This window comes from Gadus macrocephalus, chromosome 13 (assembly GCF_031168955.1).
Source record: "Gadus macrocephalus chromosome 13, ASM3116895v1".
Classification (NCBI taxonomy): Eukaryota; Metazoa; Chordata; class Actinopteri; order Gadiformes; family Gadidae; genus Gadus; species Gadus macrocephalus.
Genome location: NC_082394.1, coordinates 5,485,816 through 5,507,516, shown reverse-complemented (window position 1 = coordinate 5,507,516; position 21,701 = coordinate 5,485,816). Strand labels below are relative to the sequence as shown.

Here is a 21,701-nt window from a genome sequence, read left to right as displayed (position 1 = left end):
ATCAATTAAGTTAGATCTACAAACATTTATATTTTCTATTTGTTTAGGTTTCTCCACCAAAATAGGTTTGGGTTAAGACTTAATTCCCCAAATGGACTACATGGAAATCAATTAGGCCTATACTCTGTTGAAACAGAATTGGTCATAAACGCAAGTTACTAATAATTAAGATGCAGCCTAATTAAACTGGGAGCTCCAGTTTACTGGATACAAAAAATCAAAGGAGAACCCAGCCTACTAAAACACCCAAAGAACTGAATCACAATTATGATCAATTCATTAATAGACAAAAAATGCCCTACATTTAAATCCTCCCATTTCAGCTGCTGGAAACCATCAGATGTGTTTTTCTTCAGGTTTCAAACAGAGTGTGTAAGTGGGTGATGACCACCGGTGTTGCCAGATTGGGCCAGATTTCCCGCACAACCTGGCAACACTGGTGATGACCACAGGGCGGCCACTGGGATGGGGTCACGTGACCGCAGCATCACAACACAACATGTCAGGCTGCTAATGTAGCTCGTTAGCTAGCTAGGCTAGCTGGCCGAACGATGCGGATTACGACGAGTACAGCTCTCTATTGTGCCATATGTTTGTTTAATTGTGCAAAAATGTGTAACGCCAACATATCGGATGAGTATTTGATATCTTTGTTGAAAACCCGAAGGATAGAAGCTGATTTGCAGTAGACGGATAAGGTAGGTTAGGCCGACCATCGTCTGTTTACCCAGCGCTAGCGTGCTAACCCGTTAGCATGCAGCATCAGCACCACTCAGACTAGTTTGGGTGTGTTTCCAGTCGCTTCTCTTTTCTGAGTGGACATGCATGCGTGCTTGGAGCTAAAATTAGAAATGAGAAGCTCTTATGATAAAGCTAATGCTGGACATTAGTAAGAGTGCAGCAAGTGTGGGTCTGTCAGGATAAATCAGGGACATTGTAAAAACCAGTGCCTGTGCATGGTGTCTGATGGTCCAATTCTAACTTAAACCTGAAGTACAAAGTTAGGCATACGCCTGGTGTTTCTCATCCAAAATACTAAATATACTGCATTTCAGTGACCATTGTGATTTAATCACAGAACCACGCGTATGTCGAAAGATAACCCAAAACTTAACGTTACATGACATGTATTTGATTCATGTCTGCCAACGCACACGGCAAATGAATGAATGCGTGGTGATGAAGTCGAATGTACTACCGATGTACGGTAGGTTGATTGTGTGTATTTCTCTATAAGATAAGGAGATATAGTCTCATCCAGCCCTCGGCTCCTCCAGCAGAGGGCGCCCTCCCACAGAGTACCGACGCCCCAGTGTCTACTCATCACTTTATCATTCTGCATCATGTTTAGGTTGTTTTAGAGTTTTGCAGTCAACATATTGATCTGCGTATGGGGGTATTGGAAGATCTTTCATCCTTGAAAGAACATGTACATTTCTATTGTCATCTGGCTGTCCAAGGATCCCCCCCAAAAAGGGAGGAAGGAAGTTTTAGTCAAAATGTACACTCGAGAAAGCACATCTAAACAAAGCATGTTCGAAATGTAACTCTGGAGCTACATAAACCACAACGGTCAGTTTCTGAGATCGGGGATCAGCAAAGAGGGATGCTCCTGTCCTGTGACAGAGAGCTTGGTGGAAACGTCTGTCCCTTCCCACACTGCTCCTGCTGTCTGCCGGGCTGGCAACAGCCGCCACCAGCATTCATAGCACCTCTCCCCCCCCAGTGCCACGAGAGTGTCACAAACCCCACGTACGAACCCAACGTACGAACCCAACGTAAGATCCCGGGGGAGAACTGTGAAGCCAGTGTTGGATGTGTGTGGGGATGAGCTTTTTTTTAATCGATGGATGAGCTTGAAGATTCTTGATTATTACCCTCAGTGTTTACACATTAGAACAGCCTGCTGATATTACATTTACATTTTACATTTAGGGCACATAGCAGACTTAAAGTTTTACAGATTAAACACACGTTCATGGCAGAGTCCACCATGCAAGGTGACAGCAGTTAGGGTGAGGTGACAGGTACACCTGACTCAGCTGTGAGGAGCAAGAATCAAACTAGCAACTTTCCAGTTGCAATCAAATCAAACCGCTCCACCTATGCTAAACCAACCGCCTGATAGCTAAAGCATGTCGGCTGTTTCGTAGGCTGAAAGGTTATTGGCTTTAATCCCCCATGTCCTCAGCCTAAACAGTAGCCTAGTCTAGAGCGTGAATACCTCACCTCTACCTTCTCCTTACTGCCATGCGTCTGAACTCTCTTTGGATGAAAGCACCCGCTAGGACGCATTCATCCAAATCCAAGGAGTAAACCGTAGTAATAGCAGTTGGTTAATAATGTAAAGCGTCCATGTGTAATTATGGTACGTACTTATAAACCAAATCACCAGTCCATTGTGAACCCGTAGCCACTGGTGTGTGAAGTGATCATTTATTAGCCCCGGTAACACAGAGACGGTCTGGGAGCGTTGTGTTACCAATAAGTCCTGTGTAAAATCACATGTTCAAATCAGGGAGGCATGCCTCTTCTGTCCGCCTGTCGGGCCGCTGTGGCTACGGTGTCAGCCTACCATCAATTATTAACCCTGGTGGTGTCGTGCCATCGCCACCCAGCTAGGCTTGAAAACTCCCCCCACCCCCGCCAATGAGGAGGATCGCGTTGCAAGCACACAGATTAGCAACACACCGACGGCCTGCGACGGACACGCAACACATTCCATCTTCGTTAACGGCCCCTCCTCATCGGAAGAGTTTTAATTGGCTGCTGTGTTGGCGAGCCCTGAGTCCCCGCCGGTCGCGGCTCTCTCGTCCTCCTTTCTGCTGTTCTCCTCCCCGGACCCCGCCCCCCCTCTCCCTTGATCCCGGAGGTGCGACGGTCGGCCTGACACATGATCTTGTGACACGCCAGCTCAGGTTGCACCCCCCCCCCCCCCCCCCCTCCACCACCTGCACCGCCCACCCTCCCCCCCCCCCCTCCTCACCCCACCCTCCTCACCCCACCCTCCCTCAGCTCCACCCTCCCTCAGCTCCACCCTCCCTCAGCTCCACACTCCTGACTCCACCGTTGTCGTGGTACAGAGCTGGTTCACGCGTTGAGTGGCTGCCTCTGCCTCATCAGCGGAAACCTTTTACCTGTGTGCCTTTCTGTTGTGTGTTCCTACGCCCCCGGCTCTTCCTCCTCCTCCTCCTCCTCCTCCTCCTCTTCCTCTTCCTCTTCCTCCTCCTCCTCCTCCTCCACCACACCTCCACCCCCCTCCCTGACTCATGTTTATCCCCACCTCGCAGTCCCTGCCATGGCAGCCGCTGTCGGAGTGCTGAGCGACCTGCCCTACTCGCCCAGTGGAGTCTGCTGCGGAGACATGGACCCAGACATGGACACGGGTAAGGGGCGAACGGCCGGTCGCTGGGGGGAGCCTTGTGGAGGAAGTGCTGTTACTCGCTCAGTGGATGGTGTCTGATGGTTTCCACTGATTGTGTGTGTGTGTGTGTGTGTGTGTGTGTGTGTGTGTGTGTGTGTGTGTGTGTGTGTGTGTGTGTGTGTGTGTGTGTGTGTGTGTGTGTGTGTGTGTGTGGGTGTGTGGCTGGAGTTTTTCATGGTTCATAAACCAACAGTAGGGAACCTGTGAGATGGGGTTAATGCTATGTTGTGTGAGTGGAATGGAGTTTTATTGTTTTGTGTGATGATTGGGACTTTAATGCAGACATGCTATATTGGCCTGTGTTGAGATGCTTGTATTTTTCTGGACTACAAAGAGTTTGCACCAACAGGTGTTGATGATATCAACCTTTGAAATTAAAATTGTATAACTTTTTTTGCTTAATGCATTATTTACTAAGGGGACTTACTGGGCGTCATTGAGCATCCATTTGCTAAACTGGGAGGAAAATGGATTATTATAAATTTGGTTTAAATGTGAAACGATGCTGTGGGAGTGGATATTGGTCCGTCTTGCCACATTCGGCGAAGGATAGTTCTATAAATTTCATTTCAAATCTTTGAGATTTCAACTTTAAAAAGCAACTGCCAAAATAATATTTGAATAAGCGTGATATATTACATACAATCTGAGCAGCAATATTGTCAATCCAAAAAAAAAAATCTTTTTATTTTCTGGAAATGTTATATAATATCTGCATAAGGTACACAACCAGAAAGCAAGGTGCTAAGGAATGATATCATGATTCATGGTGTTAAATCTTCACCTTGTCTTCTGTTAAGTTGTACCGTCACTTTTGTTAAAACGGGGGCCGGGTGAGATCAGGCACTTAAAGCATTAATTAACGAGCTCGCGGGACGGGTCAGCCTCTTCGCTCACTCCTTATGCTGAGCTCATCCCTTCTGAAGGGCCGTGGGGGTTTGTGGTCGAGCACGGGGATACATTGGCTGCATCCATCAGTCCATATTTCATCACTGATGTCTCCCTCAATGTCTTTGTGTGTTCATCCGTCAACACGGTGGACGTTTACCAGGAGTGGCTGCTTCGTGACAGTTTTATCAAAAGCACACACGGAATGAAACCGCCAATACGTTGGTTCCCGTTGGAGTAATCTCATTGCGGGCTTTTGTAACGCAATATCCAGAGAAAGCGTTTCCAATTGGGAATCCTTGAGCGATATTTGTTTGGCTGTCACATGAGAGCGCTCTCGGGGGTTATATAAACCACTCAGTCGTTGTTGACGTAATGGAAAAGCAGCGAGAGCAAACTCTGATTGAATAGTCTTGTCTGTGTGCAGGATGTGTAGTGGGCACTCTCACCACCCCCACATCTGGCCTTTAGATCAAACAAGGGCTGTTTTTATCATTTCCCCCATAACAACCCCCAACAATCAATGATGTAGGTGTGTGTGTGTGTGAGTGTGTGCACGTGCACGTGCACGCGCACAAGGTGTCCGTTGTGTTTCACAACGTGCACGTCCTCCCCCGGCAACCCCCACCCCCCCCGCCCCCGTCCGCCTCCCCGGTGATGGCTTCATAGGTGGTTGTCATGACAACGCCTCAAATGTCGCGGGCGGGAAGCGGCGGATCCTATTGGCCACCCCCCCTCCCCCCCCCCCCTCCCCCTCCTCTAACCGCTGGCATCCGGCTGTGAGTCACGGCCGGGCACTACCCCTCCGATCGGTCCGACCCGCCCCTCCTCTCGTTCTCGTCTGCAGCGCACGGCGCCGCTACCGCTCGCTCTGTCTCTCACTCTCACACACACAGCGGTCCCACGCAGACACGCACTCTCACACAGCGGTCCCACGCAGACACGCACTCTCACACAGCGGTCCCACGCAGACACGCACTCTCACACAGCGGTCCCACGCAGACACGCACTCTCACACAGCGGTCCCACGCAGACACGCACTCTCGGACTCGTACTCGTCTCTCACAGTCGTTCTCTCTCACACACACACACACACACACACCGGTACTCCCAGACTCGCTCGCACACTCTCTCTCACTCTCGCTCGCACACTCTCTCACTCTCGCTCGCACACTCTCTCACTCTCGCTCTCGCACACTCTCTCACTCTCGCTCGCACACTCTCTCACTCTCGCTCTCGCACACTCTCTCACTCTCGCTCGCACACTCTCTCACTCTCGCTCGCCCTCGCACCATCGCTCTCGCTCTTCCCCGGGGGGGGGGGGCGACCTTGCGGGATGCACCGCAGCGTGCGCCGCTCGCTGGCCGGGGGGGAGGGCGCGGCGGCGGCGGCGGCGGCGGACGGCGTGCGTCGACGCCCGGACCGCCGACACTCGGCCTCGGAGGTCCTGCTGAAGGTGCTGCTCCGCCGGGGCGGGAGCCGGGCCCCGCGGCGGCGGCGGTGCAGCGGCAGCTCCGGCCTCCAGCTGCTCCCCTGCTCCACCCAGAGGGTGATGGTGGCCGTCAGTCTGGAGCAGCTCCAGCCTCCCCCCCCGCGGCCGGCAGCACCATCAGCCGGGCCGACCGAGCGCACCCCCGCCAGGAGATGTAATGACCGCCGCGCCGCTGCTCTCGCCGCCGCGAGCAGTGAGCCACTCTGCGTCGCTCCTCATCGCTGCGTTTGCTTCAGGCTTGCACGTTGCGCTGTGAAGCGGCTTGATGTCTGGTATTGTCTTTCTAAGGATTGTCCTTTCTTAACGTCGCGAGGGCAAGGTGGCCGTCGCTACGCAATCAGAGCGGCCTTTGTGTTTAAACTAAAGGCTGCTGTGGTGTAAATCCATTTACGCGCCCTGCCTTTGCATATCGATGTATTTCCCACACAAAAAGTGTTTGCTGTTTGCTGACACGTTTTTAGTGTTGGTGGTTCCATTGCTTCTTTAGTTTTGGTGGTGTGCTTTGATTGTTGTTGTGAGACTTGTTGTGAGTATCTATCGATGAAAGCGTCTTCTACTGTTGCATGACAACATATTATCATTAGAGCTGTCAAGCGATTAAAATATTTAATCGCGATTAATCGCATTAATGTCATATTCAACTCACGATTAATCGCAATTCTTTTTTCTATGCTAAATATCCCTTGATTTCTTTGTCCCATTAATTGTTCTCATTTTAATGCTCTTATCAACATGTAGAAGTGCATCGGCTTGCCTTGTGCAAATGTTTTTCTATTGATAACCTACTGATCAAAACAGGACGATACAAAAAAAAAGCCTATAGTGCAATTAAACGATGAACATACAAAGATACTGCCTTGAACATAGCAGTCAAGCTACTGCTTGCTTTTTATTTATTTTTTTAATAAAAGAATTGCGATAATCGCGCGATAAAAAAATTAACGCCGTTAAAATTGGTTTGCGTTAACGCCGTTAATAACGCGTTTAACTGACAGCACTAATTATTATATACAATTATCATAGCGTTGCTGTGCGCCCCGATGTAGAAACCCTTGTCTTATCACTGTCTCATGTTGCCCCTTTGCGGTCTGTCTCACCCCACCCTGCAGCCAACACGAGGGTCCCCACGGCCAAGTACACCAAGATGGGGGAGACCCTGCGCCACGTCATCCCGGGCCACATGCAGTGCTCCATGGCGTGTGGGGGCAAGGCCTGCAAGTACGAGAACCCCTCGCGCTGGAGCGACGAGGAGCAGGCCGTCAAGGGCCTCTACTCATCCTGGTGGGTCTCTCGGCCCCACGAGCGATTGCTACTGTGTGGAGTGGATCGTCTCTGTCACGGCAGAGTCCGTCGTGTCAGAGTCCGTCAGGGCTTCTGTTGCTGTTGTTATGGAGTCGTTCTGCTCTCTCGTTCTTTGTTTTGGATTTGGTCGATTTGCAGCTTTGATCGCATTTAGTTTTGTGGCGTTTTAATTTGGTGACGTGTTATTGAGCATATTTAGGCTTTAGTTATTCAGAGCAACTTGGAGAGCTTAATTAGTAATGAGTTGGTGTTGGAAGCGAGAGGGAACGGCTTTATTCCACTCTCTGCTTGTTGAATCCAAGTATCTTGTGTCTCACCTCGCTGATCTCTTGTACTTCTTGCTTTCGCTCTCTCTCCGTCTCGTATATCTCTCTAGCTCCAGTCTCTCATCCATCCCTGTTTTGTTTCTTGCATGACATCATGAGGGAAGTCATAAATAATGTCCCAATTATGCTTTCATTTGCAATTCTACTCTTTAAATGGCAAACGCCCTACTGTGTCTTCCTACAAATACAGCAGTGATGTTTCTCTCTCCTCTCTCCCGCTCTTATCTCTCCCTCTATTATCGCTTCATATCAGTTCTCTCGGTTCAGTGTCTGTATGCACATAGGCAGCCACGGTTCACGTAGGAACAAATCATTAACCTGATCAATATCCCTGCCCTTTCACATTGATGATTCCTCTGTTGTCAGAAGGGATGGTCTCCATAGTTCCCCCTTACTCTTTCACAAGTAACAGATATTTAATAGTGCGTTTCCTTTGCATACCTCATAGTTACAACTGAGGTTGTAATTATTGATTGATTGATTGACTTTATTAAAACAAAAAGGGGGGGGGAACTTCAATAACGACCACACTGCGGTAATTCAATATGAGGTTAAACAAGTTTTGTGGCGTCAGTCAAGTCTGATCATGCATACGCCTTCTCTTCCTACGGTTAATAGTTGGTGCTGCACACCGTATGATGGTTAGCTGGGATTAACGCGATCAACCTGCACTACCTTCTCTTACAGGATCACAGACAACTTGCTCGCTATGGCAAGGCCTTCAACTGAAATCATCGAAAAATATAACGTAATCGAGCAATTCCAAAGGTACGGTATAGCTTCTTCAATAGCCTCCCATCAAATTGATTGATTACATTGATTATATGAACCACATAAAATATGTGTATGTCTATATGATCAAACACCAGTGTATAATAAATAAATAATAATAATAAATGCTTTATTTTTTAATAGGGACAGTGCACATTAATGAACATTGATGTTTAAACATGATCTTTGTAAACATGCCGGATTATAGCAGAGCTGCTAATTTGCATCCGTAGTCCCTAATATGTATATGCTGTGTTGTAAGCGCTACATGCTAGCATGCAAACGCTACATGCTAACAGCTAACAGCAGCACCCTTAACATCTCACAGCGGCCCTCTTAACTCCAAATGCACTTCAGCGCTACATCCTCACATGCTAGCTTTACGTGCTAGCAGTTAGCTCGTGATCGCTACAGGCTGACGCGGCGTTGTCTTGGTGACCAGGTGCGGCCTGAAGACGGTGATCAACCTGCAGCGCCCCGGGGAGCACGCCAGCTGTGGCAACAGCCTGGCGCCCCAGAGCGGCTTCACCTACCGCCCGGAGGCCTTCATGGAGGCTGGCAGTGAGTCCCCCTTCCTCCCCATTCCTCCTGCGGTCCGTAGCAGCTGGGCTCTGGGTACAGGGGAATTTAAAGGTTGGGTATGGGATTTGCGAAACGCCAGCAGATTTTGAAAATACACAACTCGAATGGTCCTACCCCCTCTCCTACAACGCTGACTCTGACTCCACTCATTGCAAGTACACGGACGCGCAATCACGCACGAGCACGACACAGATGCGCGAGAACGAGCCGTTAGCTAGTTAGCTAGCTCCAGTAGCTACCGCAGGATAACAACAAACAGAACAGCTCTGGGTCACGAGCTTAGAGTACGTGCACGAAGGGGTCACGCGCGGGGAGGGGGAGTGCAGTACCACCGTTTGATTGACGTACTTACTGTCCAATGCCACTCGGTGGTTCTGGAAATCATTGGCTGGAGTTTTTCGAGCCCTGCCCGTTCCACAGATGATTGACTTGTTTAATTTTCATGTCAGTACTTCTAACTCAGACGCTGTAAGTGGGTTATGATAACGATTTCAAGTAACTTTGCAAAAATGGCCAAAAAAGAGAATTCCATACCCAACCTTTAAATAGTGTGAACTGAAGATCGATAAAACAGGTTTTCAAGCCCGCCATCTTGGTATTTCTTGACCAGAAATTATAGAATAACAAAGCCGAAGTGGTGGTGATGTTGATATGGGGAAGAACCACGATGATGGTGGCTGGGAATGTAAGTGACATCATGTGAAGGATGTGATGTGGTTTTGGTCTACACACTGGGGCCGGGAGGTCTATGTGTCGGCCAGGACGGGGTGATTGTGGTTGTGGTTCGGTCGAGCTCAACTTGGAGAGAAGGGCGTTAACGCTACGAGAGTTAAGGGTTTGATTCCCGCTGGGGAAAGCCCGGCTAAGAGAAGAGCCACTTGCGGTATTGTAAGTTGCTTTGGATTAAAACAGCTTCAAAATGTAGCATAATTCATTATAAGTTATCTATAGGTATAGTGAATCACCTCTCTGTGTTTGTGGGCTACGGGACTGTGATTGAGGTATAAATATTAGCTGTTTGCTTATTGTGCCAACAAAGTCTCTCGCCTTGCGCAATCATCATAAATTAGGTCATTTTCCCAGAGAGAATTATTCCTCGGTAAGATTTCTACTCTTTAAAGCAGATCTTTGCACAAGAGGCGGCTCATGATGACAGGCGCTCTGTCGTCGAACGCCCTCCTTTTACCTCTCCAGACACATTTCGCTTTTCCTTCCCCCTCGCTACCGTTGAATGTCAAGGGATTAAAGCCATGATTCAGACATGCTGCTAATGAGCTCCCCTGAGACTTCCACTCGGAGGGCTGGATGAGTAGGCGGCTCGGCGAGGAGTGTTTACCTACTGCTTGACATTCAACAACAGGCCTCCGGCGATAGAGCCGGACTGCGTCGGGTATCCGGCCCACCCTCCCCTCAGCTCCTCGGCCCCCCCCCTGGGACCCCCCGGCGACTGTTGCTAGGAACTGAGTTTGTCGATTTGTCGATCTAGCCTTGGTGCCCGTTGGCTCGAGTGGGATTGTTGGTGTTAATTGTTTATGCTGCCTGCCTGCTCGCCTTGTGCTGTCGTCTGCTCGGTTCACCTGACGTCCTTTCGATAGCGAGCGCCGAGTGTACGATTTAAAATGCCCTTTGCCTTTCTGACGCAGACAGTCCCCAGCGCTATAGATTTAGGTCTGTTTTGGCAGGTTCCGCTGACATCGCGCCACCGATTTGATTTGACCCGATTTGTCCTCGTCACTTTCCCCGCTGTCACGTAAACTGTGCTCTTTAACATTCGGCGAAGAGATCTTCTAGCTCTCCCAGTTGGCAGAGAGTCACCTCACTTGGCACGCGTCCTAAACCGTTGTTTAGGACGCAGGGGAAACGCGTCTCAAAGACGTCCAATGGCTTTGGTCTGCGTCGTGTCCGTAACGTTTACTTTCTGGAAAAAGTACAGATTTTATGGATTCGTTATCAACCGTGGATAACGCCATCATTTATGAAGGAGGCTGTGGTGTCTGTGATCTCTGATGTCTTACTTCTTTCCCTCCGGTTCTCCTCAGTTTACTTCTATAACTTTGGGTGGAAGGACTACGGCGTGGCGTCCCTGACCACCATCTTGGACATGGTGAAGGTCATGTCCTTCGCTATACAGGAGGGCAAAATGGCCGTCCACTGCCACGCTGGTCTGGGCAGGACAGGTGGGTGGAAGCAGCAGGGGTGTGCTGGTCCAGCACACTGCGCTGTGCACAGCACACACCTGTTCAAGTATGTTTAACATTTAAAGCCTGTGCTAAATTAATAAATGGTATTTATATAAAAGTTTATAATCTATAGTACACATTTTTAATTGTAGATGTTTAATTGTTAACCATAATTCATCTATAAGTCATTATTTATTTTGGGATTTTAGATCTAGTCTAGTTTTTTTAGTGTTAATAGGTGATCATTTATTAGAGTTTTTACTATTTTAGCATTATTACTCATCAGCATCCATTCATTGGCTCTGCTTTATGACAGCATGAGTCACCGCACCAGTTCATCCCGCAGTACCCCCCCCCCCCACCAGGTGTGCTGCTGGCCTGCTACCTGGTCTTCACGGCCCGCATGACGGCGGACCAGGCCATCCTGTTCGTCCGCGCCAAGCGGCCCAACTCCATCCAGACGCGCGGCCAGCTGCTCTGCGTGCGCGAGTTCGCCGCCTTCCTGGCGCCGCTGCGCAGCGTGTTCGCCTGCGCGGCGCCCACCGGCCACCGCGCCGTCACGCTGTCCCAGTACCTGACCCGCCAGCGCCACCTGCTGCACGGCTACGAGGCGCGCCAGATGAAGAACGTGCCCAAGATCGTGCGTCTGGCGTGCCGGCGGCTGCTCGACCTCGCGGCGGCGGACCGCCGCGCCGCGGCCGTGCCGCCGCCGCCGCCGCGCCCCGACCTGGCGGCGGAGGTGGAGAAGACGGTCTCCCAGCAGGCCTTGCAGCAGCTGGGGAAGGAGATGAGGGGGAAGGGCATCCCCATGGCTCCGCCCCCGTCGCCGTGCCTCCTCCCCGGCCTCCCGCCCCCCCCGGTCCGGCCCCTGACCGGCGGCGGCGGCGGCGTCCAGGGGCCCACCTGGAACGTCCCCGCCGTCCCCCCGCTCCCGGGCAACCGGCGGCTGAGCTACAGCGACTCCGCCCTCTACCAGCCCGAGCCCCGCCCCCACCTGCAGCGCCCCCTGCTGCCCGTCGACGGGCTCATCAAGCCCTTCCTGTCGCACACCGCCCTCGCGGCGGCGTGCGACCCGCGCCCCGCCCTCCGCTGCCCTCCCCCCCCCCGGGACCCGGACAGCGGCGGCAGCTTCGGCAGCGGCCCCCCGAGCTCCGCCTCCTCGCCCGCCCCCCCCCCGCCCCTCCCCCCCGCCGCACAGGAAGCAGAACTCCAGCGGCCCGGGGCGTCCCCCACACCCTCATACCCGGGCGGGGGGGGGCAGAGTCCAGGGGTGTCAGAGGAGGGAGGGGGAGCGCAGGGCGGCACATCGCCGCCGCCGCCGCACGCCTCCGCAGCAGAGAGGGCGCCGGAGGCGGCCGGCGTGGCCCCAGGAGGGGACTCGTCTGCGGGGAGAGGTGGCGGGCGAGGGGATGCCGTCCTGGAGGTTCCCGGCCAGCCCCTGGTGGTCAGGCTGCAGTCGGACACGCCCATGGACGCCAGGCGCCTCCTGGTGGCCCGGGCGCTGGCCATGGACCTGAGGGGCCGGGAGCTGACCAGGAGGGTGTCGGCGTGGCAGGTAGGGCCCAGTACAGCGCCGGGAACCTTTAGGGTACAGTAACCATCACAACCAAACACACCGTTCATGCGTCCTTTCTGAGTCAGCTTTGAACGTGCACAATGCACTTATGTTGACTTAAAGGTGACCTGTTATACCACAAGGTGTGAGTGGGGTTAGCCGCTACAAGCTGTTTTGAAAATCATGACATCACAAGTGGGCGTGTCCACTTGTAAGGACCACAATGGAAACAAGCCTTTGGGCTTTATTGTGTTTTGTAATCCTTTTGAACACTTCTGTTAATTGTTGTTCAATAAAGTTTCCAATCAATCAATCAATCAGTCCACCTAGATGTGTGACGGATAGACGAGCGGCGTTTGCGACAGTCCACTGGGTGGGCTGGTAGACTGATCTTCCCAGCACACAACTAGGCGGACACGCCCACCTGTGATGTCACTAAAACACAGGAAGAGGCAGATTTACAAAGGCTTGTGACGGCTGATCCCACTCACACCAGAGCTGTGTTCGAAATCGTTCCCTATCACAGGAACGATAGGGTGCTCGCCATTTTGTGGCGAGCACCCTAAATATGTGTTTGAATTCTCAGTGGTTAATTTCATGCACTATATAGTGCACTTAAAATACCAAAAATCATGAGTGTACATACGATGTACCCTACATGTTACTCCCGTAGACCACAATGCAATGCGGTCGTGTTTTTCCGGAGGAGAAGAAGAAGCTGAATAACCGCGAAAACTAATAAATTTAATGATGGAGTCTCCGGCTTTCGTTTAGAAATTTCAACAATTTATTTTGGATTTAACATAGAAAATGTAACATTCAAAATTAATTAAAAAAACCTTGATCAAGGAAATGTTACGTTCAACATCAATACAACCTCCAGCCTTCCTCGTGAGTGTCCGGTTTGTTTACATGATGTGGGCGCATCTGTCTGTGTCACACAAATACCTGGCGCATTTACTGACGCAAATGACGCTTAGAAATGTTCAGCGTAGTGTCCGAATTCTCGTTTGTTCGTTCCCTATAAAGTGCACTCTATCATGAACTACTATATAGGGAACAGTGAGTGAGTGAATAGGGAACGATTCTGAACACAGCTCAGGCGTTATAACATGGGACCTGTACCAAACCTCAAGACTCTTGTTCGTCCTCTGGTCCTCCTCGGGTCCCCAGGCGGACCTGAACGGGCAGGAGGGCGCGTGGGATCGGCTGTGTGCGGAGCAGGACCCCGTGGTGCTGTCCGGCCTGATGTGGTCCTGGCTGGAGCAGCTGAAGGAGCCCGTCATCAGCGGGGCCGACGTGGCCCTGCTGATGGGGGACGGCAGCTACAACCCCCAGAGGGCGCTGGACTCCCTGGAGAAGGTAGGCCGTGTGTGTGTCCGTGTGTGTGTCCGTGTGTGAGTGTGTGTGCATCTGTGCATGTTCGTCTCTTTTTTGTCTCTGTGTGTGTGTGTGTGTGTGTGTATCTGTGCCTGTTTGTCTGTGTGTGTGTGTGTGTGTGTGTGTGTGTGTGTATCTGTGCCTGTTTGTCTGTTTGTGTGTGTGTGTGTGTGTGTGTGTGTGTGTGTGTGTGTGTGTGTGTTTTTGTGAGCCTCTGTTTCTGTGTGCGTCAGTGTGAGCCTGTTTGTGGGCCTGTGTGTGTCTGTGGGTATCTAAGTCTGCATGGAATGTTTGTGTACGTGTGTGTCTGCGTGTATCTGTGCCCGTGTGTCTCTGTGTGTGTGTGTGTGTGCGTGCGTGCGTGCATGTTAGTGTGAGCCTCTGTTTCTGTGTGCGTCAGTGTGAGCCTGTGTTTCTGTGTGCGTCTCCGTGTGTACCTCTCTGCATGTATGTGTGTGCGTGTGTGTCGGCAATGCATTGTCTGCGCCCGCGTGTGCGTCTGCGTGTGTGCGGTTGCGTCTCATGGTGTGTGTGTAACCCCCCCCAGGGCCACCGGCTCACCCTGCTGTGTATCCTGGAGTGTGCGTCTGCGTCTGCGTGTGCGGTTGCGTCTCATGGTGTGTGTGTGTGTAACCCCCCCAGGGCCACCGGCTCACCCTGCTGTGTATCCTGGACTGTGCGGCCGGCCTCCTCCCCAGCCCCACGGACCTGGAGGAGGCCTTCCTCGACCGGACCATACGAGGCTTCACCAAGGTACGGCTCCACGGTCACATGACTCTGTTCAATCACTCCTCAGGGCCGGGGTCTGTCGGATGGTCTGGTGGTGAGGACGCTTTGACTCAATCACAATCACAATCAGGGCGTTTAGCAGACGCTTTTATCCAAAGCGACTTACGTCGGTTAATACACACATTGACACACCGACGGCAGAGTCGACCATGCGAGGCGACAGCCAGCTCGTCGGGAGCAGTTAGGGTTAAGTGTCTTGCTCAGGGACACATCAACACTCGGCGAGGAGGAGCTGGGGATCGAACTAGCAACGGCTAAAAGACAACTGCTCTCATCCTGAGCTAAGCCGACCCCTATGACTCCCGGCAGAAAGGTTGTGGGTTCGAATCCCGATGTCTGCAGTCTACTGTGGGCTTCCTGAGGCAAAATGCCCGTATCCGTACCTGCTCATCGATTACATTCATCTGCTACAACCTCTTCAAAAGTCCCTTTGGCTAAGAGCAGCAGTTAAATGACCTAATGGTAATAAACTAGGATTAACTGTGACGAGCTCTCACTTTGCCCCTTCTCTCTGTGTTCTTCGTTAGATGGATGGTGAGTTGGAGAGCAACCAGGCGTTGTACAAGACTTTAAAGGCCATCCTGCGGCCTGTTCTGCACGAGATGAGGCAGAGAGCGACGGAGAGCCGAGACTTCTCCTGACCGTCAGAAGAGAGACGCCATTAACACACTTTTCCATTTCTACCATTTGGGCATTATTACAAGGCAAAAATCAGCTGCTTGCTGCCGACGCTGCAGAATTCCCCCTGACCTTATTTATTGATAGTTTTTAAATATGTTTTCTTCTAACATTTGTCCGCCATTGTTTCGTGTTGCAGGGTAGACGTGGGTTTTGTTTGACTTTTATTGTTTATTTTCTACTAAACACTGCCATCTTGTGTTCGAACGTGCCACTACACTTGCTTTTATGATGTCCTGGACAAGTGTCCTGTTCTGTTTAGTAGAAGGTGGAGGAAATGGAGCACTTCTGATGTTACTACTGGTTCAAATGCACTGAAGGGACGATTTCAATGAAGGAAATGTGTATTTAAATGTGCTTTCTGCCCAAATATCAATAGGGTAATTGGGAAGGGGACGTAGCTGAATGTTGAACCACAATATCATTTTTTTTTACACTGTGCAAATGCCTCATTGTGTGTTATCGTCTTTGAGCGATTTATATTGAGAACTCGTTATCATAGGTGACAAAATGCAAGTTTGCATTGTTTAAAGATGGATTATGGATTGTACCTGGGGCCACATGCAAAACATATAATTGTTGTAATCGTGTTGAGAGTTGAAGAATGTCACCTTTTGTAACCTAGTCCAAGCAATTCATTGGCACCACAATAATGTAACACACACACACACACACACACACACACACACACACACACACACACACACACACACACACACACACACACACACACACACACACACACACTTTCTGACTGCACTGGTGCATTGCATAGGAAGTGTGTACCTGCCTCCCAATTTTGCTTTTTTGCAAAATGCCTCTGTTTGAGTGACACCTGTCATACCTTCAACTGTACTGTGCTGCTTTAGATACCGTAGGCCTCCCGTGTGTTAGACGTCTGTTGAGGACACTGTAAACCACACCCTGACCTCAACCTTCCCTCTGGACACGATGAAATGTAGACTGGCGGACACCTTAACCGTAAGAAGCACCGACAAGCATATCTGCCATACACGGCAGGAATGTGCGACTTTGTATGAAATTCACTGTTTTACTGCATTCTAACGTGGTGTCTAACGTGCCGAAATAAAAAAGGCTAACCGTTATTTAGTGTTTTTTTTGCGACCAGTTTTGAAATGTAACCGCACCATAATCTTGCAGATTTTGTTTTAAAATTAAACAATATTACATCTTTGGAACAAAAGAAAAAGTGTTTTACAGTTTAATCGTCTCATAATAGAGGTTTCTGGAATAAAACGTCCAAGTATGTAAAATATGGTTCATTGAATTCATCTCCAGATCCTCCTCCTTCAGTAGGTGGCGGTAAATCCCATCTTAAGTTGTTTGGTGACCAACGTGAGAACCAGAAGAAGACGCCCCACCAACACAGTTATAAAAAATAAGAAATTAGGAAGGCAGGGTGGGGAATACATGGACGACAGGTGGGTTCACCATTATCACTCCGTGCTCTGGAAGGAAAAACACGTCGTTGTAGATTCCCCCGAATAGTCGTGCATCGTAAAATATGTGCCAGTCGTAGTGCGTGACAACATTTTTGACTGATGTTAGCATGCTACCGTTAGCTCGCTAGCACAACCACGTTGGAATGTGGCTACCTTTAGCTCAAACTGTTAGCATGCTAGGGACATCCATGGGAAAACCACGTTGGAATGTTGCTACCTTTTTAGCTAAAACTGTTAGCATTCTAGGACGACCACGTTGGAATGTGGATCCCTGCTTAGTTAAAACAATATTCACTCTGAACATTAACCTCTTACATGTGATTATAATACTAGTAAATATATATATATACGATTTATAAAATACGTGCAGGGAGATGTGTGTGCAACATTGTCAGCCTAGCAGGCAATCGTACACATTTACATTTATTTAAAAGAAAACCTCAGTATTCAGATCAGAAGAGATATTTTCACTTTTCATGCCAGCTCCGAGTCATTCGGTGCTCCGCGAGGAACCGCTCCTTCTCTCCCTACTAGTCCGATCTTGGTGCTGAAATTGGGGGTAAGAATCGTGTGACGGCCGCTCTGTTCAGCCTCTGGGATGAGGTAGTTGGTTGTATAGTTTTAGGGTCACACCCACACTGGGAGATGACTATTCAACCTACTGTCTTTCCCAAAGTCCCAGTGACACTTCGCCCTCCGCCCCGCTGCTGCAGCTGCCCTCTGGCCCTGCCCGACCTCTGCTACCCACCGGCACTGCCCGGCCCGGCCCAGCCGCTGCTCCCCGCCCGCCGCTGCTGACCTCTGGCCCGGGTGCCGCCGCCCTCTGGCCCGGCCCGACCGCTGGTGCCCTCTGGCCAGGACCCGGCCGCTGGTGCCCTACGACCCGGCTGCTGCCCTCCGTCCAACAGCCCAGACGTCTTGATTCGCTCATTCAGTGTGAGGTAGTAGATTGTATAGTTTAAGGGTAGTGATTTTACCCGTTTCAGAAGATAACTAAACAGTCTACTGCCTTCCTTGAGGAGTGATATTGCTTCAGGTCTACTAATGGATCGTTCGGTGAATGATCTGATTAACGTTGGGTTCACATCATACTTGTGAGATGAGGTGATCAATGCTTTGGAGAAAGATGTGCGTGTAAGATTTTTGATTTCCTATTTGAGGAGACCGGTCTCCTCCCAATCGGTGGTCGTTTCACCTCATTGTGAACGTCAGTTAAAACATTAACGGGTCGGCTTTGCATGATGGTAACGTATTGTATGAAACTGCTTTGGTGTTTATTTTTGCAATTTCTTAAATAAAATATTGATGAACTATAATGGTTTGATACTTCCTGAGCAGACCAAGAAGCCATATTCTACTAAAATACACAACGATTTTCTCACTCAGTATTACTATACTATCCAAAAATAATGTCTAAGGGTACTACTGTATAGCCTGAAGTACATGCTACCCACTTTTTAACTATACAGTACACATAACCCATTTCTTACTGTAACTTTTAGTAAATGTAACTACTATCTTACTATAATACGTTTCTTACTTAACTAGAAAGACTCAATTTCTAACCTATATCAGGTTAATGTGTTTAATATTGTCCTGTAGTACAATGTCTAGACTCAAGGCTATACAACTCATTCCCTTCACATTGGCACATTTAGGGATGTGATTTAAAAGCCATGGTTGTCTAGTGATTATAATAACTGACGCTACAAACGCATACGTATAAATGTCTTTATAATGTGATGGCAAACGTCAAACTGGTAGTACTCCATGAATCAACATGATGTGCTACAGATGCTGTTCTAACAGGTTCCCTGCAGGCCAGTGGCGGTAATACCTCGCTTGGCCACCAGAGGGGGTAATTGAAGCGTCTTGGCATTGGCGAAAAACTCACCTGCTCAGTCTGCTCACTTTCAACCCCACCGGGAACGGCCCCCTCATATCTTCTTAAACAAGCCCTTTTAAATCTCATTCATTATCAAACAGGCCGGTGACTTTACGGATTCCCAGCGGTGCATTATCAAAGGTTAAACGAGACCTAAGTCAGGGTAGAGCTTCGTTGATGAAATAATGGTGGGTTGATTGCAGGTGTTCTTGGGGCCTAACTCGCATGTCTTATTCGGGCTTATTTGCTCCTTCGTTAACTTCTGAATCCAGATCCTGTGTGACGCACTCGTTTTGGGTTGTGTGACGGATCCGGGTGGGCGGGGCTTGGGATGACATCAAATCAATAAATTGGTCCGCAGACACCGAGAATCATTGATTTTGGTCAGCGACGACACGGACCTAAACCCACTGGTGGATGCAATAGATTAAGAAAATTCTGAAGAAGATAACGTCGACGATCAAATTAGGTGTTGAACTATTCTACCCCCCCCAAATACCAGACGCCTTTAGTGCGTAAAGTTCCAAATGCCACAGCCGTTTACACATTTAGTTTATTGGTGTTTTTCGAGGCGTTTGTGATATTACTTTCAGCATTGTTCCAGAGTTTCACCAGATCAGTGTACAGAGCGCTCTACCTGTAGGGAATGCTACCGGTGTGTAGGGGACTCCGTTTGGAACACGCCCTGCTGCTGTGAAAGGTGGCGATAGAGAGACCCCGGACCATCCCCAGCACAGACTTCACCTGGGAACAAGCGATCCGATGCAGCGGGAGACTGGAACCCCGAACATACCCACCGATGAGATCAGGAAGAGTTTTACCCGCACACTTTGGCTCGTCCCGGGGACGTGTGTCTCTCTCTGTCTGCGTCTCGGAGCACCTGGATCTGCGGGGAGCGCGTTGCAGTGAGGAGCTCACTGAGTACCGAGTAGGACCACCGCGGGCACCATGAGCAGGAAGACGCGTCGATGGATTTTCCATTTTTTCATGTGCCTTGGGATTGTCTATTTGAAAATTGGGTGAGTGGGTCGTATGCATGATCTAAACTAAAGGAAACATAAATGGGTTTAGCCCCAGGCTATGGGGTCTATCTGTTTTGAATCAAACATGTCTCAAATGCAGTCTCACTCACATAAAAGACGCAGAGTGAATTTTAATATAAATGCTGTTACTTCTGTTTAATTATTGAACATAGATCTTAGACTAGTTCAAACTTATTGATATTTTGTTGATTGTTGCATTCAAGTGTTGATTGTTGTATGCATCAAGTGTTGATTGTTATATGCATCAAGTGTCCATTACGTGACATGTGGAGGGGCAGCCAAGACAAAACAATATATGCTGAAGCTATGCATGCATGTGTCAAATGTTTTGTGTGTTGTATTGCACCAGGGGTCTGTCGTCCGTGGTGGCACTGGGAGCGAGCATCATATGTAACAAGATCCCGGGTCTGGCCCCTCGTCAAAGGACTATATGCCAGAGCCGTCCCGATGCTATCATCGTGATCGGAGAAGGAGCGCAGATGGGCATCAATGAGTGCCAGTTTCAGTTCAAACACGGACGATGGAATTGCTCGGCCCTTGGCGAAAGAACGGTGTTTGGAAAAGAACTGAAAGTGGGTATGTTACAGTTTTCTCCAAATCTCAGCCGATAGCCTCTCATTGTAGACTGCACCTGCGATCTTGCTCCGGGTCAGTTAAAAAAAAAGTTTTTTGCATAATATAGATGTTATTTTTTTTTTCACTTGAATGATTATTAATCTATTTGAACATTTCAACACTTAAGCTTTGAAAATTGCTCTCTTTCTCTCCTGATTAATTCCTGAAGGTTTATCTATTTCTATCCGTGTGGGATTATGGCTTGTAGAGAATAGTTGGCCTCTGAAGTCTGCTGATTCATAGCGATTTAACATAAAAAAGAAATGGATGTATGATTGTAAAAGTGAATAGTCAGCACGCACATCTGATAAGGAGATATTTTTGGGAAATTCGTGGAATAAAGTTTAAGGGGAAGTTGCTCAAATGTAACCACCCCTTGTTTTCCAATATGTTATTTATAAGTCTACATGCCCTGTTATCTCAGTGTATTCAAGTGTAGTTAAACAGTATGCATGTAATCCAAGTTTATGAACCATGGCTGCATTGGTAAGCATAGAACCGGCTCGCAGACAAATACATATATATTTAAACTCTGACTTATATGGTTGTGCAAAAACGGTAATTTGTCAGTTATGGTTATAACAACATTTATAACATAACATATCATCATGTTTTTTTTATGCCTGTTATCATATGTGTTGCATGTACATAATCATAATAATTTTATGCACATTATAATGTGTGTTGCATCGTGAGAGAGAGAGAGAGTGTGTGTGTGTGTGTGTGTGTGTGTGTGTGTGTGTGTGTGTGTGTGTGTGTGTGTGTGTGTGTGTGTGTGTGTGTGTGTGTGTGTGTGTGTGTGTGTGTGTGTGTGTGCGTTTGAGTAAACATCCACATTTGTGTGCATGTGTATGTGTGGGCATATGTGTGTGGATTGCTACTCAAACAATGCCCCTCCACCTGCTATGAAACAACGCATGCAAGCTCCAGGCGTACCTCTGAGTATGGAGCATTTCTTAATGTTCCCCATCTGCTGGGGGGAGCGGCGCGCGTGGGATCGGGGTGTGCGTGACCTCCGGAGCGCCGGTGATTTATAGCGCGGTGCTGGAGCTGGAGGAGGGAGGACTAGCCTGCTCTCTCCCCCAGCATCCACCTCCGCAAGGTGGATCCCAGCTTGGACCGCGGCCATCCCCGGCACACTAACCCTCCCATAGAAACCCCCCCCTACCCCCCCCCTACCTCTCTCGGTAATAGCACTTCTGACTCTCCTGACCCAGCGCCTGTTTACGGGATGCTCGCGTTGCCATGGCTACCACCTCCTCCCGAAGATAATTCAACATCGTTAAATTTAATTGACAGTCCGCTTATTTTCTTCCCGTGCGAATTTT

The 21,701-nt window shown here is 49.4% G+C and overlaps 1 protein-coding gene and 1 long non-coding RNA gene across 2 annotated transcripts; both read left to right on the top strand.

Moving 5' to 3' along the window:
* The first annotated feature begins 466 nt into the window (after positions 1-466).
* ptpdc1a (protein tyrosine phosphatase domain containing 1a) lies at positions 467-16,473 on the top strand. Its single transcript, XM_060068409.1, has 10 exons — positions 467-698; positions 3,291-3,386; positions 6,914-7,085; positions 8,120-8,200; positions 8,646-8,764; positions 10,825-10,962; positions 11,331-12,520; positions 13,694-13,882; positions 14,543-14,653; positions 15,217-16,473. Exons 2-10 carry the CDS (start codon positions 3,299-3,301, stop codon positions 15,328-15,330), a joined length of 2,202 nt encoding a protein of 733 aa, XP_059924392.1. The 5' UTR covers positions 467-698; positions 3,291-3,298; the 3' UTR covers positions 15,331-16,473.
* A 227-nt stretch (positions 16,474-16,700) lies between these two features.
* LOC132470223 (uncharacterized) lies at positions 16,701-18,146 on the top strand. Its single transcript, XR_009528609.1, has 2 exons — positions 16,701-16,809; positions 17,507-18,146. It is a non-coding gene; the product is annotated as an uncharacterized LOC132470223 (long non-coding RNA).
* The last annotated feature ends 3,555 nt before the right edge of the window (positions 18,147-21,701 follow it).

Coding starts and splice junctions, on each gene's coding strand:
- ptpdc1a (XM_060068409.1), top strand. CDS start 3,299: ATGGCAGCCGCTGTCGGAGTGCTGAGCGACCTGCCCTACTCGCCCAGT. Junction 3,387..6,913: donor GGACCCAGACATGGACACGG/GTAAGGGGCGAA, acceptor CCCACCCTGCAG/CCAACACGAGGGTCCCCACG. Junction 8,765..10,824: donor GGCCTTCATGGAGGCTGGCA/GTGAGTCCCCCT, acceptor GGTTCTCCTCAG/TTTACTTCTATAACTTTGGG.